Here is a 14,675-nt window from a genome sequence, read left to right as displayed (position 1 = left end):
GTATATATGTATATATGTATATATGTATATGTGTATATGTATATGTGTATATGTATGTATATGTATAATTCCCTGTCCACACCCAGTGTGTTAATGTAGGCTCCAGCACAAAGTCTCTGGAAGATTGTATACATCTGCAGAACGGATGGATAAATGTTGGATGCGAGTTAATTTTCATATCCTCGGTGCTCAGGTTCAACATGATGAGAAGCTAACTGAGCATGGGTCAGTGATATTCTCTTTACACGAGCACAGAAAAGCTATTCTGAGAGAAGTCTATGCTTTAGAAGGGAGCAGATGGCCTGCTCAGTCATGCAGCTAGATCACGTGAAAAAGGTGGTACCTACCTACTATCGAAAATGTTCTGACCTTGTTTTATTGTGAAAGATTCATTGTTATGTGTGCTATAAGGATGGAAAGATTAAAAGTTATGAGTATTTGACAGCACTGTGTAGAAATAACTATAAAAAATCCAGTCCCCTCAGAGCTCTGACAATATTACGTGTTTATATCTCTGTGAAAAAGCCAAGTCATGCTGCAAACGAACCACCATAACCAATAATATCTGAAAATATGTGGGTAAACTATGAATAATTTAATAATTTAAATAATTTTGAATATAACATTATTTGAAATGCAAATCAAAGACATAACTAGAACTTTTGTTCTTTTGCAAATACAGTTAAGTCATCATATTTTACGTTTTGCTCTATTTTCTTATTGATTGGTATTTCTGCCTTTATACTTTAAATGCTGCATTGTCTTCTCCAACCATTTTAAATGTTCACACATTAAAAAAAAAAAAGTATTCCTGTTGTTACTTTGCTCCATCCCTCCTGTAAATACATCCTAATCTTTCTTTCAGGAATGTTGTTTTTAACAATCCATGAACATTCCCTACACATTTGTTGATACATTGGAGCTCCTCTGTCAGTTTTTCTCCTCTAATATTGTTTTTCATGTTGCTTTTTCATTAAATTATAATTTCCTGTTGATGTTATCTGTTAGAAATAGAGCTGCCATTTCTAACCTGGGCCCGAAGCCTGGCCCGACCCGAATTTGGGGCAGGCTGGGCCATGATAATGTGCTGGATGGGCGGGCCGGGTCGGTGTCAGGTTTTTGATTGCGTCAGAGGATCAGCCGCAATTCAATTATATGGCAACATGGCTTGCCATACATTCACCAGCTGTATGCAGCCATTTCACCACGAGCTACCGGTCTTGAAAGAGGTAAAATAAATTTAAATTAAGCTTCAGATGGGACTATACTGCCAGCGATCCATCGCCCAAATGGACATTCATTCAGCCACTGCACTCAATGGAAGAACGTCAGCCTTTTTTTCCGGGTTCGGACCTGTAATTACTGTTAATTCCTCGGGTAGGGCGGGGTTCAGAAATGATAGCTACGGGCTGGGGCCGGATCAGGTCGGATTTTTTGGTCCTGAATGCAACTCTAGTTAGAAATACCACTGGTTTTTAATCCTTATTAATAGAAATTTCCTATCTCAACTTTTTAAAAATGCCTTTTAGACCTGAAACACAAAATGGGAGCATATTAACAAATTTAATGAAGCTGACAAAACAAAACAGGAAATATATTTTATTCGTGGGGTCCATAATGAAGATGATTGTTATAATTATTCATTAGTTTGTGTGTTTTGCAATTTGATGCTTTCCTACAGTTTTCTGATATAGGCTGCATTTTTACTACCATAATTCTAAAATAAAAAAATAAAACAGATGTTGAGTCAAATGTAAGTATAAACAGAATACAATAAGGTAAAATGTTCATAAATCTGTATTTTATTCACAATGGAACAAAGTAAACTCATCAGATGTTGAAATCAAGAAATTCAGTAATTGTTTGGAACATTAAGACAATTTGAATTTGTCAACATTGTCAGGAGATTTTGGTCAAGGTTTATGGATGCTTTTTAACTACTGTGGCTGAGAATGTTAACTGCCCATGAACCATGATTTTGAGTTATCAGAGAGTTCTTTATTCTCTCGGAGAGAGCTGGATGAGGAGCTGATTTGTTTCTGCATGCACAGCTGGCAGTCCAAGGACCCCAGTCTGTCTGTGAACTGGGAGCTGGTAAGCTTAGAAAAACAAGCCTTGCACACTGCCTGTGACAGATTCTTGTGACTGGGCTCCATGCATGGAAAACTTCTGTACATCTGTGTAACCTGTTGTGAAAGTCTGCCCTTGCAAGTAAAACCGGTTAAAAATCTTCTCCTGTCCTCGAGTGTGGCTTTTTTGAGTAAGTAAGATGAATAGAAGATACTTTTACCCAACAAACATATTCTCAAAATAGTTGGAACATGCTGTGAAAGTAAGAAGAACAAATAAGAAACAGCTGGCGGAGCATTTTACAATAAATCCGGATAAGTGGCAACAGCTCAGTAAGACCGTTTTAGCATTTTAGAGACTGAATGTCCCAGAAGTAAAGATGGGTGGTGGGTCACTGTTCTGCAAAAAACTGTCAAATAATAGTGGAACAGTTGTAGAATAATGTTCCTCAATGGAAAATAGAGAAGACTTTAAATAGACTGAGGCAAATAGAAAAACTGTCCTGTGGTCAGATTAAATGAGTTTGAAATATTTAGAAACTATGAATGGCACATCCTCCATATTAAAGAGGGGAGACCTCTGAGGGAGCTTGTTATCAGCACATTGTTCAAAAACCAGCCTCTCGGTTGGTATGGAGGTGCATTACTGCCTATGGCATGTGCATCTTACACATCTGGAAAGGAACAATCAATGCAGAAATGTATACCCAGGTCTTAGAACGTATGCTCCCATCCAGATGATGCCTTTTTCAGGGATGACCTCGCACATTTCAGCAAGACATAACTGAACTGCACAATGCAATCACTACAACAACATAGCTTTATAGTGGAAAAGTGCAGGTGCTAACGTGGCCTGTCTATAGTCCAGTCCTCTCCAACTGAAAACATTTGATGCATCATGAAATTAAAAAAAAAAACAGCAAAGGATTGTTGAACAGCTAGACAACTCCATCAGACAAGAATGGGACAATATTCCCCTCCAAAAACTCCAACTGGTCTCCTCAGTTCCTAGATGTTTACCAAGTTTTGGTAAAATAAGAGTGAATGCTAAACAGTAAGAAACATGAGCCTGTTCCAACTTTTTTTAAAATAATGTTGCTTCCATCAAATTCAAAATTACTGTATTTTTCCCACGAATGGTACATTTGTTTAGTTTAGGCATTTGATTTACTGTGTTTCATTGCAAATAAAACGTGGATTTATAAGATTTATACATCACTGTTTTCACTATATTGTCAGAAGAGGGTTGTGTAATGTTTTACCACCACTTGTTACTAAACAAAATAAAACTTTTTTTTTTCCATCACTACATTTTTTTGGTGCTTTACTGAAATCATTAATCTGATCAGTGTTGATGTGAGCAAATTTCCCACCTGAAGACATTTCTGTAATAGTTGAGGGCTCCTGTCAGAGCTCCTGGCTGTGAGAGTGCATACAGATAGGCCTCCAAGTCTTCTGCAGTCAGCCACCGGCCTTTTCTTCCAAACCCTGTGCTGCGGCTGGTAAACAAATCTTTCAGCGCCTGCAGCAGAGACAGCAACAAATGTTGGGTAAGTTTCTGGCTATAACAATTTCATCTGAAGAGTCTTTAGAAAAGGACAGCCTCGTTGATGACATGAGAAGAGATCAGCCTCAGTGACCTTCAGAGGTGGTTCTGGCACTCTGGCTGACTGATGGCTTGACAGCATCCCATGCTGGGTTTCTAATTCTGAAAACTCCAGCACAAGTAGAAGGCAGTGTTTGTTCAGTTAATTAGTAACATCAACACTTCTTTTGTTGCAAAAAAAATCAGTTAAATAAATATAGAAATCTTCAAAGCTTGTTTTCAAAGCTTACATTATTTATGAGAATTCTCTGACATGAAAAGGTAAATAGTTTAATATTTTAGACTTTACGTTTGTGTTCTTAATTTCCCTCCTTTGGACATGTCCAAACCATCTCAGTCTGGCCTCTATATCTCCCAGTCCTTCAACCTGGGCTGTACCTCTGATGATCTCATTCCTAATCTTATCCAGCCTTGTTAGTCCTATAGAAAATCACATCTTCATTTCTGCCACTTCCAGTTCTTTCTCCTGTCTTTTTGTCCATGTCTCTTTCTCCAGACCATACAACATATCTGGTCTCACTACAGTCTTGTAAAATTTTCCCTTTGCTGACACCCTTTTGTCACAAATCACTCTTTAAACTTTCTTCCATCCATTCCATCCTGCTTGGACTCTCTTTTCCACCTCTTTACCACCCTCCCCATTTCCTGGACCTGAAGTCCTGCACTTTTGTGACCTCTGATCCTTCTAGCCTCACTGTTCCACCAGCCTCCCTCGCATTCACACAGGTACTCTGTCTTACTACGGCTGACTTTCATTCCTCTTCTTTCAAGTGCATACCTCCACCTCTCCAAGTTCTCTTCCACCTGATCCCTGTTCTCCCACAGATCACAATGTCATCTGCAAACATCATAGTCCACAGGAATTCCTGCCTGACCTCATCTGTTCGTCTGTCCATCACCAGAGCAAACAAGAAGGGGCTCAGAGCCAATCCTTGACCCAATCCCACCTCTACCTTGAAGCTATCTGTCACTCCTACAGCACATCTCACCACTGTCCTGCTGTCCTCATAGATGTCCTGTACCAGTCTAACAAACTTCTCTGCCACTCCAGATTTCCTCATGCAATACCGCACCTCCTTCCTCGTCACCCCATTTTCTAAATCCACAAAGACACAATGGAGTTCTTTCTGACCCTCTCTGTACTTCTGCATCAGCATTCTCAAAGCAAAGATGGCATCTGTGGTGCTCTTTCTTGGCATGAAACCATACTGCTGCTCACAAATTGTCACCTCTCGTCTAAGTCTTGCTTCCACAACTCTCTCCCAGATCTTCATCGTGTGGCTCATCAACCTAATTCTCCTGTAGTTGCTACAATTCTGTACATCATCCAACTGGAGCAGCTGTGAAGCAGCAGATCAGGTAAAAAGCAGAATGACAAGAGACAACAGACAAAATTCATTGTTGTATGAGGACATACATTGATGACATTACACATAATACAAATGATCATTGCTCCTAAAATGGACACCAGCACACTTGCTATTGAATATTTGAGTCAAAATTCTAATTTCCGTCTCTCCAAGACATTTCCAAACCTCCACTGGTATGTCATCAGGTCCTACTGCCTTCCCTTTCTTACATCTTTTCAGAGCTTTCTGGACTTCACCCTCATTCATCTTTCCCACTTCCTGGTCCACAGTTTCTATGACCTCTACTCTTCTTTCTCTTTCCAAAATTTTTCAGTCAGATCATCTGGACAGTTTCTTTTTTTTGTGCTGAAACGTTTCTCCTTCGATCCGGAAGGCTTCATCAGTCAAGGAAACGCACAACACAAAACTGATTCTTCCCCCAACAACTTACTCCAAAGTGGAACAAACCAGTTACGTTGGTACTAAGATGGTCTCTTTGGCATGCCCCCTCCTCCATTGCCGGCCCTCTTCCTTGTTGACAGTCGTGTCAAACTGGTTGAAAACAACAAAGTCCAACAAAGTCATGCTTCTTTCTTTTTCATTCTCTTCATTCATTAGCTTCTCAAAGTACTCCTTCCATCTTCCTGTCACACTCTCCTCACTTGTTAGAACATGACCATTCCTATCTTTAACAAGCCTAACCCACTGCATGTCCTTTCCAGCCTGATCCCTCTGTCTCACCAATTGGTTCAAGTCCTTCTCACCCTCTTTAGTGTCCAGCCTCTTGTACAACTTATCATAGGCCTTCTGTTTTGCCTGTGCTTCCTCCCTCTTTGCTCTAAATTGCATCTCCTTACATTCCTGTCTCCTCTCTTCAGTCCTCTCACTGTCATATTATTTCTTGGTTAACCACTTTCCCTGGATAACTTCCTGCATTTCACTATTCCACCACTATGGCTTCATATCATCTTTTCTTTGGCAAAAAGACACACCAAGTATCCTACCCGTCTCTCTAATTACTGTTACATAAAAACGTTTGCTGTGTAATCACCTCTCACCTTTAGCAGCGTGTGATAGAACGACCTACTAAACAACAGACAAGCCACTGCACCAGCATATGAACACACACATGCACACACAAAACCTTGACCTTGACAGCTCTTAAGCCCACGCATGAGTGACCACCTTGAAATCGTTGATGGAAAGCATGAGCTCTGGGAGGCGGGGCAGCTGGAAGAAAAAAAAATGGCTGGACTTCAGCAGCTGGCTCGGGTGGCGCACAGCATAATCTGAAGGGGAGGAGAAGAAGAAGGATGAAGGAGAAGTTCAGCTTTTAATTAAACCAAAGTTTGCACACACGGTGAGGCTGTGGGTGTGATTTGACTCTGCTGCCCTATCTTCACTGGTTAAACCTTCTGTTCTAGCTTCATATAAGGCTCCTGTAATTAGCTTCTCGTCATCATCCCCTAAAGGCAAAGAGGATTTGGCAGCTGGATGCCAGCATGCGATTGAAATAATAAGACATCCTAATTAATGGTCATAATTCCAGTAATAATACAAATGGGGCCTCTCTAAGTACAACAAAGTGATGTTTCTCCCTTCAAAACAAAGAAATGTTTGAGAATGTGCTTGTTCACATACAATGAGTCCTACCTGTGAATACAGATGGATGGGGACAGTTCAGGACAATGAGCTTTGTCACAATCTCAGGGTAATGGATGGCAAACAGCCACGCTATCGTCCCACCCCAGTCATGGCCTACAAGGCAACATCTGTTGTACCCTTGGGAGAAAAGCAAAATAACACATTCAATGTCTAAAAAAGACACTCTGGTGACTATAACACTAAATGGGTGTCCTTGTTGATGGAAAGGACTTTCCATCCACTTTCTAATAAAGTTGTTTTTTTCTGACATACATCCAAAACAAACCTGGGGGTCATTCAGATCACATTGAACTTCAAGTTCTTAATTCCCTTCCTTGTGTAACACACACAGTGTTGACAAAGTCTTCACACTCCTTGAATTTGTCCACATTTTGTGATGTTACAACCACAGACCTCAAAGTATTTTACTGGGATTTTATGTGTGGGTATTTTCTGGGTACTCTGGTTTCCTCCCACAGACCAAAAACATGCATGTTAGGCTGATTGGTAACTCTAAATTGTCCCTAGGCGTGAGTGAGAGTGAATGGCTGTTTGTCTTGTTCGTCTCTATGTGTCCCTGTGTTGGATTGGAGACCTGTCCAGGGGTCCCCCGCCTCTCACACAGTGATGGCTGAATATGAGTACCAGTGACCTCCGCGACCCGAAAAGGAATAAACAGGTAAAGATGATGGATGGATGGATGGATTGTAAAATGGAAGGAAAATCACACCAGGATTTTAAAACTTCTAAATAAAGATGTGAAAAGTGAGCGATATTTAATTTAATCACGCTCTTCTTTGAAACCCAAACTAAAATGCAGAACAACCACTTACATCTGAAGTCATCTGATTAATAAATAAGAGTGTGAAATTTAATTTCAGTCAAATTCCAGCTGTTCCGTGAAAGCCTCAGAGGTTTGTTACAGAACATTAGTGGTTGAGCAGTATCATGAAGACCAAGGAACATGCCAGAGGTTGTTGAGAAACCTAAAGCAGAGTTACGTTATAAAACAATATCCCACACTTGAAACACATCACTGAACCACTAATCAATTCAACATCTGAAAACGGAAAGAGTATGACACAACTGCACACAGTGGTGCAGGGTGGTGGCAGCATCATGCTGTGGGAACATCTTTCATTCCTAGAGACTGGTAAACTGGTCAGAGCTAGAAGAAAGATGGATGAGGCAAAGTATGGTGAATTTTGTAAGTGAAACCTGTTTAAGTATTTCCCAGATTTGAGACTGGGATGGACAGAGAATGTATGCATGCTCTTCTTTTTAGTCTTTATTTTGAAAATTTATTAAATCCTTTACATATTTTGTACAATTATTTATTGTTCATAAGTTTTTAAAAAATCTAATTAATTTTCATGTTGTATGGAAAACACACAAAAATGAACAAAAAGAAGAAATAATTACATAACCCACTTTAAATTGAGTATTAATAATCAATCAATCAATCAACTTAATTTATATAGCACATTTTAAAAACCACAAGGGTAGCCAAAGTGCTGCACAATAAAACAATAAAAACAAACAAAACAATAAAAACATACAAAGCACACACAAAGAAACATAAAAACCATTCACATACCAGTTTCACAGCAGGTGTATTAAAAAGCCATAAAAGTTAAGATCACGTGTTAAAAGCCAAAGAATAAAAGTGTGTCTTTAAAAGACATTTAAAAACAGGAAGAGAGGAGGCCTGTCTGACACTCAAGGGTAAAGTGTTCCACAACCTGGGAGCAACAACAGCAAACGCTCTGTCACCTCTGAGCTTCAGCCTAGTTTTAGGGACTGTCAGCAGCAGCTGATCAGCTGATCGTAGGGATCTGGGTGGACGGTAAGGCTGAAGCAGCTCAGACAGATATGGTGGGGCAAGGTTGTTCAGACATTTAAAAACAAACAGCAAAAGCTTAAAATTAATTCTGTAGTTCACAGGGAGCCAATGAAGGGATGCCAGGATGGGAGTAATATGCTCGCGCCTACGAGCCTGAGTTAACAGGCGAGCAGCAGAGTTCTGCACAAGCTGCAAACGAGCAAGAGACGTCTGGCTAATGCCTGCATACAGCGCATTACAGTAGTCAAGACGAGCTGTGATAAAAGCATGAATTAATTTCTCCAAGTCAGGTCTTGCTAGGATTGGTTTCACTTTTGCTATTTGGCGGAGCTGATAAAAACTTTTCTGAACAACACTGCTGATCTGTTTTTCAAATTTAAAATCAGACTCAAACTTCACCCCCAGATTGGTGACACAGTCCTTGAGATAAAATGACAGTGAGCCAAGATCTATGCTGGGAGAAGAACGGCAACTTGGTCCAAACATCATAACTTCAGTCTTGTTCTCATTTAGACTAAGGAAGTTAAGAGAGAACCATGTCTTAACATCATTAAGGCAGTGTGTAAGTTGTTGAACTGTGTTGTTTTGTGCCATGGGAAAATAGATCTGGCAATCATCAGCATAAAAGTGAAATAAAATGCCATGCTTCCTAAAAATCGAGCCAAGGGGGAGTAAGTAAAGGGCAAATAAAAGAGGGCCAAGGATTGAGCCCTGGTGGACACCATGTGGAAGAGGAGCAGTGGAAGACATAAAATTGTCGATTTTTACGCAGAAGCTCCTATTGGTTAAATATGACTGAAACCAATTGAGGGCGACACCCCTGATGCCCACACAGTGCTCAAGACGAGAGATTAAATGCTGTGATCAACAGTGTCAAATGCAGCAGACAAATCTAAGAGCACTAAAACAACAGACTTTCCGGAGTCTGTGGACAAGAATATATCATTTGAAACCCTCAAAAGTGCACTCTCTGTACTGTGGCGGGCTTTAAACCCAGACTGAAACGGCTCTGTGATACCATTGTCCTCTAAAAATGGTAACAACTGGTTGTAAACAACCTTAATAGTTTTGAAATAAATGGGAGATTAGAGATAGGCCTGAAATTGGAGCAGAGAGAGGGGTCAAGACCTGTTTTTTTGAGTAGAGGGCATACAAATGCATGTTTAAAAGCCTCAGGTACTATACCAGAGGAAAGACTGCTATTGATAATCTGAAGTACTCTTGGTTCAATAGTGGAAAATACCTCCTTAAACAAACGAGGTGGGATGGAATCTGCAGGAGAACCAGAGGGCCTCATATGATCAACTGTGTCCTGTAGAAAAGAGAAGGAAACCGGCTCAAACTGATCAAAAACAGATGAGTGGTGTAGAGGAATAGAAGGATCATAGGAAGGCTGAGAAATACAAGCTCTGGTTGACACAATTTTATCAGTGAAGAAGTGGAGGAAACTTTCACAGATTTCAGTGGAGGCATCAAAACCAACAGACTTGGGAGCATGGAGAACAATATCTATGGTTTTGAACAAAACTCTGGGGTTGTTACAGTTAGAAGAAATTATGCCTGAGAGATATTTGTTCTTTTCGGCTTTTACAGTTTTCTGATAATGTAACAGACTCTCTTTGAGAATATTAAAAGAAACATGTAATCTGTCCTTTTTCCACCTGCGCTCCGCTTTTCTGCACTCGCGCCTGGCAGCGCGCGTGACGTCACCCAGCCAGGGTTCGGGGGTAGGTTTGGTGCGCCGGTTCTTCAAAGGAGCGATCGTGTCCAGTGTTTGTAAACAGACAGAGTGGAAGCTGGAAACCAGTTCATCAATATTTAAACTAAGAGAGTCTTTAGAGTTATCCTCGCAGAGACATAAATAAGCCCAAAAGATGAGGAAAATTTATGAAAATGTTCAAACTTATCACCAGCTGATTTCTTAGACATGTAACTAAATCTAAAACTAAAGGCAGTGCCTGAGTGCATCTGAAGTGTTGAGAAGGGTTCTGAGCTTTGTTCCTCCTCATATGCATCAACTTCTGTCTTAATAAGCAAGTCAAGTCAGCTCCTTACAGTAAATATATTAAAAAAATATATTTTTATTAGCTCTGCTGTCTTAATTGGTGCAAAAACAGCTGCTTTACACATCTGGTTATGAGATGTAGCTGTGAATGAGAATCTTTCCTGACATTTTGTTGCTAAAAATAAACAGAACCTGCCAGAAGAGCTAAAATAAGAAAATATTTGTGTTTGGTCGCTAACGGAGCAGAAACTGTTGTAGCCAGCTGATGGTTGTATGTGCAGACGGCTTTCGGCTGCTGGGCTAAGCCTTAGTCACAAGAAGTGTGTCCTGCAGGCCTGAGGGCTGTCCACACATCAATGAACAAGATGATTTTAGGTTCTGACACACAATCCAGTCCCAGAGGGATTTAAAGATCGCAGATCTTTTCTTCTGTATTTTCTTACCGAGGTACTCCACGATATCTTTCACATCCGTCACCAGGTGATCGAAGTTGTAACTCTCAGTGGCGAGCGGCACGTCAGATTCACCGTATCCTCGCATGTCGACAGCCACCACACGGAACTCACTCTTAAACTCCCGCAGCTGGTAGCGCCAGGAGAACCTGAGGCACACACACACACACACACACACACAGAACAACAACTGTTAATATTCGTATGCTTCTTTAAGCTTGTAGATACCGTCAAGCTCATTTTAGCTTTAATCTGTGGTTTTACTAACTTTAACTTTTAACTATCATTTTGCTACATTCAGCCTTTTGGCTACACATTTGTCAGTTTCAACTTTTAAGCTAATCACCTTTAGAGTTTAGATATTGTTTTGTAGTTTTAGGTTTTAGCTACGGTTTAGCTACATTTAGCACTTGGACACTGTTTAGCTAAATATTAACATTTAGCGACTGTCTGACAAAATTTAAGTTTTATCTACACCTTTGCTAATTTTATTAATTGCCTACAATACTGCTACATTTACCCTTTAGCTAATGTGTTGCTATTTTAGCTTATAGTTGTAGTTTTGCTACATTTAACTCTTAGTGATGACAGTTAATATTAGCCTTGAGCTACTGCTTTCCAAATTTTAACTTTTTGATACAATTGTGCAGCATTAGCTTTTAGATAGTGTTTTGCTTATTTTACCTTTTGACAAATGTTTTGCTATTTCTAGGTTTTAGCTATGGTCTTGCTAATTTGAACTTTTAGCTATAATTCTACAAATATTAAATATTAGTTATAGTTTTGATACATCTAGCTTTTAGCTGCTATTTTTTTTTAACTATCAACAGTCTCGATAATTTTAGCTATTTGCTACAGGCCAGCCAATTTTAAATATTAGCTATGATTTTGCTACATTTAGCCATTACTTTGGTGGGACACTAATGTTCATTACTCACATTAATGGGCCTCAAACTGCCCTGAAGTGGTCTTGGATAGAGAAACTGCACTTTTGTCCCAGTATAAAGACAATGTTTTTTTGTACAGTATTCATCTAAATAATTATTGAGAAAATAGTTGTAAATCGATTGTGTGAACATCTGAACAGAAATAATCAGTTTGAAGAGTTTCAGTCAGGGTTTAGAGCTCATCATAGCACAGAAACAGCACTAGTAAAAGTCACTAATGATATTCTCATGGCCTCAGACAATGGACTTATGTCTATAGTGGTCCTGTTGGACCTCAGTGTTGCATTTGATACAGTTGATCACAATATTTTATTACAGAGGCTTGAATATTGGGATTACAGGAACAGCTCTAAAATGGTTAAAATTATATTTATTTGATAGATTACAATTTGAAAATGTAAATAATAAATCTTCTTCATACACCAAAGATAGTCATGGAGTTCCTCAGTGTTCAGTGCTTGGGCCAATACTCTTTACTTTAGATATGCTTCCATTAGGTAAAATTATTAAACAGCATGGGATAAATTTTCATTGTTATGCTGATGACACACAATTATATTTGTCCATTAAACCCAATGAATCCAATCAGCTACTTAGACTACAAGCATGTCTTAAAGACATAAAAACCTGGATGACCCTTAATTTTCTCATTTTGCACACAGACAAGACTGAGGTTTTGGTTTTTGGACCTGAGCATCGTAGGAATTAATTTTTCAGTCTTTCTCCCTCCTTAGATGACATTAATCTGTCCTCCAGCTCTAATGTTAAAAATCTTGGTGTTATTTTTGATCAGGACATGTCTTTTATCCCCCACATTAAAAACGCTACTATAACTGCCTTCTTCCACCTGCGTAATATCACTAAAATGAGAAACATCTTATCTAAAAATGATGCAGAAAAACGGGTCCATGCATTTGTCACGTCTAGACTGGACTACTGCAATGGTTTATTATCTGGATGTCCAAATACTTCTTTAAAACGTCTTCAGTTGATACAAAATGCCGCTGCCAGAGTCTTAACTGGAGTTGGTAGGAGAGATCATATTTCTCCAGTTTTAGTTTCTCTCCATTGGCTCCCTGTCAAGTCCAGAATTTAATTCAAAATCTTACTTCTAACCTACAAAGCTCTCAACAACCTGGCTCCATCTTATATTACAGATCTTATTGTTCCATATTTTCCTAACAGAGCACTTCGCTCTCAGACTGCAGGTTTACTTGTGGTTCCTAGAATTTACAAAAACAGAATAGGAGGCAGATCCTTCAGTTATCAGGCTCCTCTCTTGTGGAACTAACTTCCAGGTTCTGTTTGTGAGTCTGACACATTGTCTAGTTTTAAGACTGGGGTTACTTTCCTTTTTGATAAATCCTATAGTTAGGGTTGGCTTGGGTTTCCAGAGCTATCCATTAGTTATGATGCTATAGGCTTAGAATGCTGGAGGACAAATTGACCACATTTCTTCACTCTACTGCCGTCTCTACTTACTCGACCTGTTTGTATTTGTAATTATTTCTATCCCCAGCTGGTTCAAGCAGATGGCTGCTGGACCTGAGCCTGGTTCTGTTGGAGGTTTTCTGTTAAAAGGGAGTTATTACTTTCCACTGTTGCCACTGTGCTTGCTCAGGATGGGAGACTGTGATGAAGTGAAGATTCTATACAATCTGCTGCTTCCTTAGACAGCACAGTGTGCAGAAGTAAACTGAAAAAACTTGTGGAAAAATAAAAAAAATGTGTAAATTGCATTCACAGTGCTGATCAGTGTTTTAAGAGGTTAACTGATGGATTTGAAATGTTTAATATGAAGAAAGTGACAAGTGAAGCAGACCACGCTCCCGCCTGCTTCTCATGAATCTCTGCTCTGACCTCAGCCGAGTCAGGATGACAGCTCCTGACAAGCACCGTGGCCCCAATCCAGGCACAACACTCCACATTGTTTTTATTTCATTTCTGGGGGAGGAGATCGCGAACACTTTAGACCCATTAAATCACTGTGATGTCAAACCGTGTGCGTGAATGAGGTGAGTGAGGATTTGTGCAGTCAGATTGCAGAGATTTAACTGAACTGCAGCAGAGGATCGCAGTGTGGCCAAGTTTTAGAGAGGAGACAGCTGAGCAACGGCACCAGAGGAAACCTCAATTTGGTCTACAGCAGAGGACCCGGTTTACCCTCCAGACCCTTTACCTACCAGAACTCAGGGAATCCGTGCAGAAAAAGCATGAGAGGCTTCCCTCGCTCTCCAGCTGCAACGTAGTGGAATCGAAGGCCGGACTCCTGCGCACGCACGAGACACACAAATACATTAAACTGACATCAAGTCAGCAAACTGGCATCACCGGAAAAATACTCAGAAAAATTATTGAAAAGCATTTTTTTTCTCTTCATTCAGCTGATATAAATAACAGCTTAACACAACAAAAACCTTTCAAAAAATATTGTTTACAAATACAAACCGGATTCCAAAAAAGTTGGGACACTAAACAAATTGTGAATAAAAACTGAATGCAATGATGTGGAGATGGCAAATGTCAATATTTTATTCATAATATAACATAGATGACAGATCAAAAGTTTAATTGAGTAAATGTAACATTTTAAAGGAAAAATATGTTGATTCAAAATTTCACAGTGTCAACAAATCCCAAAAACGTTGGGACAAGTAGCAATAAGTGGCTGGAAATAGGAAATTGAGCATATAACGAACAGCTGGAAGACCAATTAACACTAATTAGGTCAATTGACAACATGATTGGGTATAAAAAGAG

At 39.6% G+C, this 14,675-nt stretch overlaps 1 protein-coding gene across 1 annotated transcript in view; it reads right to left on the bottom strand.

The window, feature by feature from the left end:
- ephx4 (epoxide hydrolase 4) overlaps positions 1-14,675 on the bottom strand; it is an 18,790-nt gene that overhangs the window by 1,571 nt on the left and 2,544 nt on the right. The window contains exons 3-7 of the mRNA XM_037674361.1: positions 14,099-14,217; positions 10,960-11,117; positions 6,678-6,806; positions 6,210-6,313; positions 3,443-3,591 (exon numbers count right to left, since the gene is read on the bottom strand). Coding sequence (XP_037530289.1) covers positions 3,443-3,591; positions 6,210-6,313; positions 6,678-6,806; positions 10,960-11,117; positions 14,099-14,217 — 659 coding nt within the window. The remainder of the gene's footprint in view (positions 1-3,442; positions 3,592-6,209; positions 6,314-6,677; positions 6,807-10,959; positions 11,118-14,098; positions 14,218-14,675) is intronic.

This window comes from Nematolebias whitei, chromosome 3 (assembly GCF_014905685.2).
Source record: "Nematolebias whitei isolate Nwh7 chromosome 3, NemWhi1, whole genome shotgun sequence".
NCBI lineage: Eukaryota > Metazoa > Chordata > Actinopteri > Cyprinodontiformes > Rivulidae > Nematolebias > Nematolebias whitei.
The sequence above is the reverse complement of the archived record's forward strand: the minus strand, read 5'-3'. Positions and strand labels throughout refer to the sequence as shown.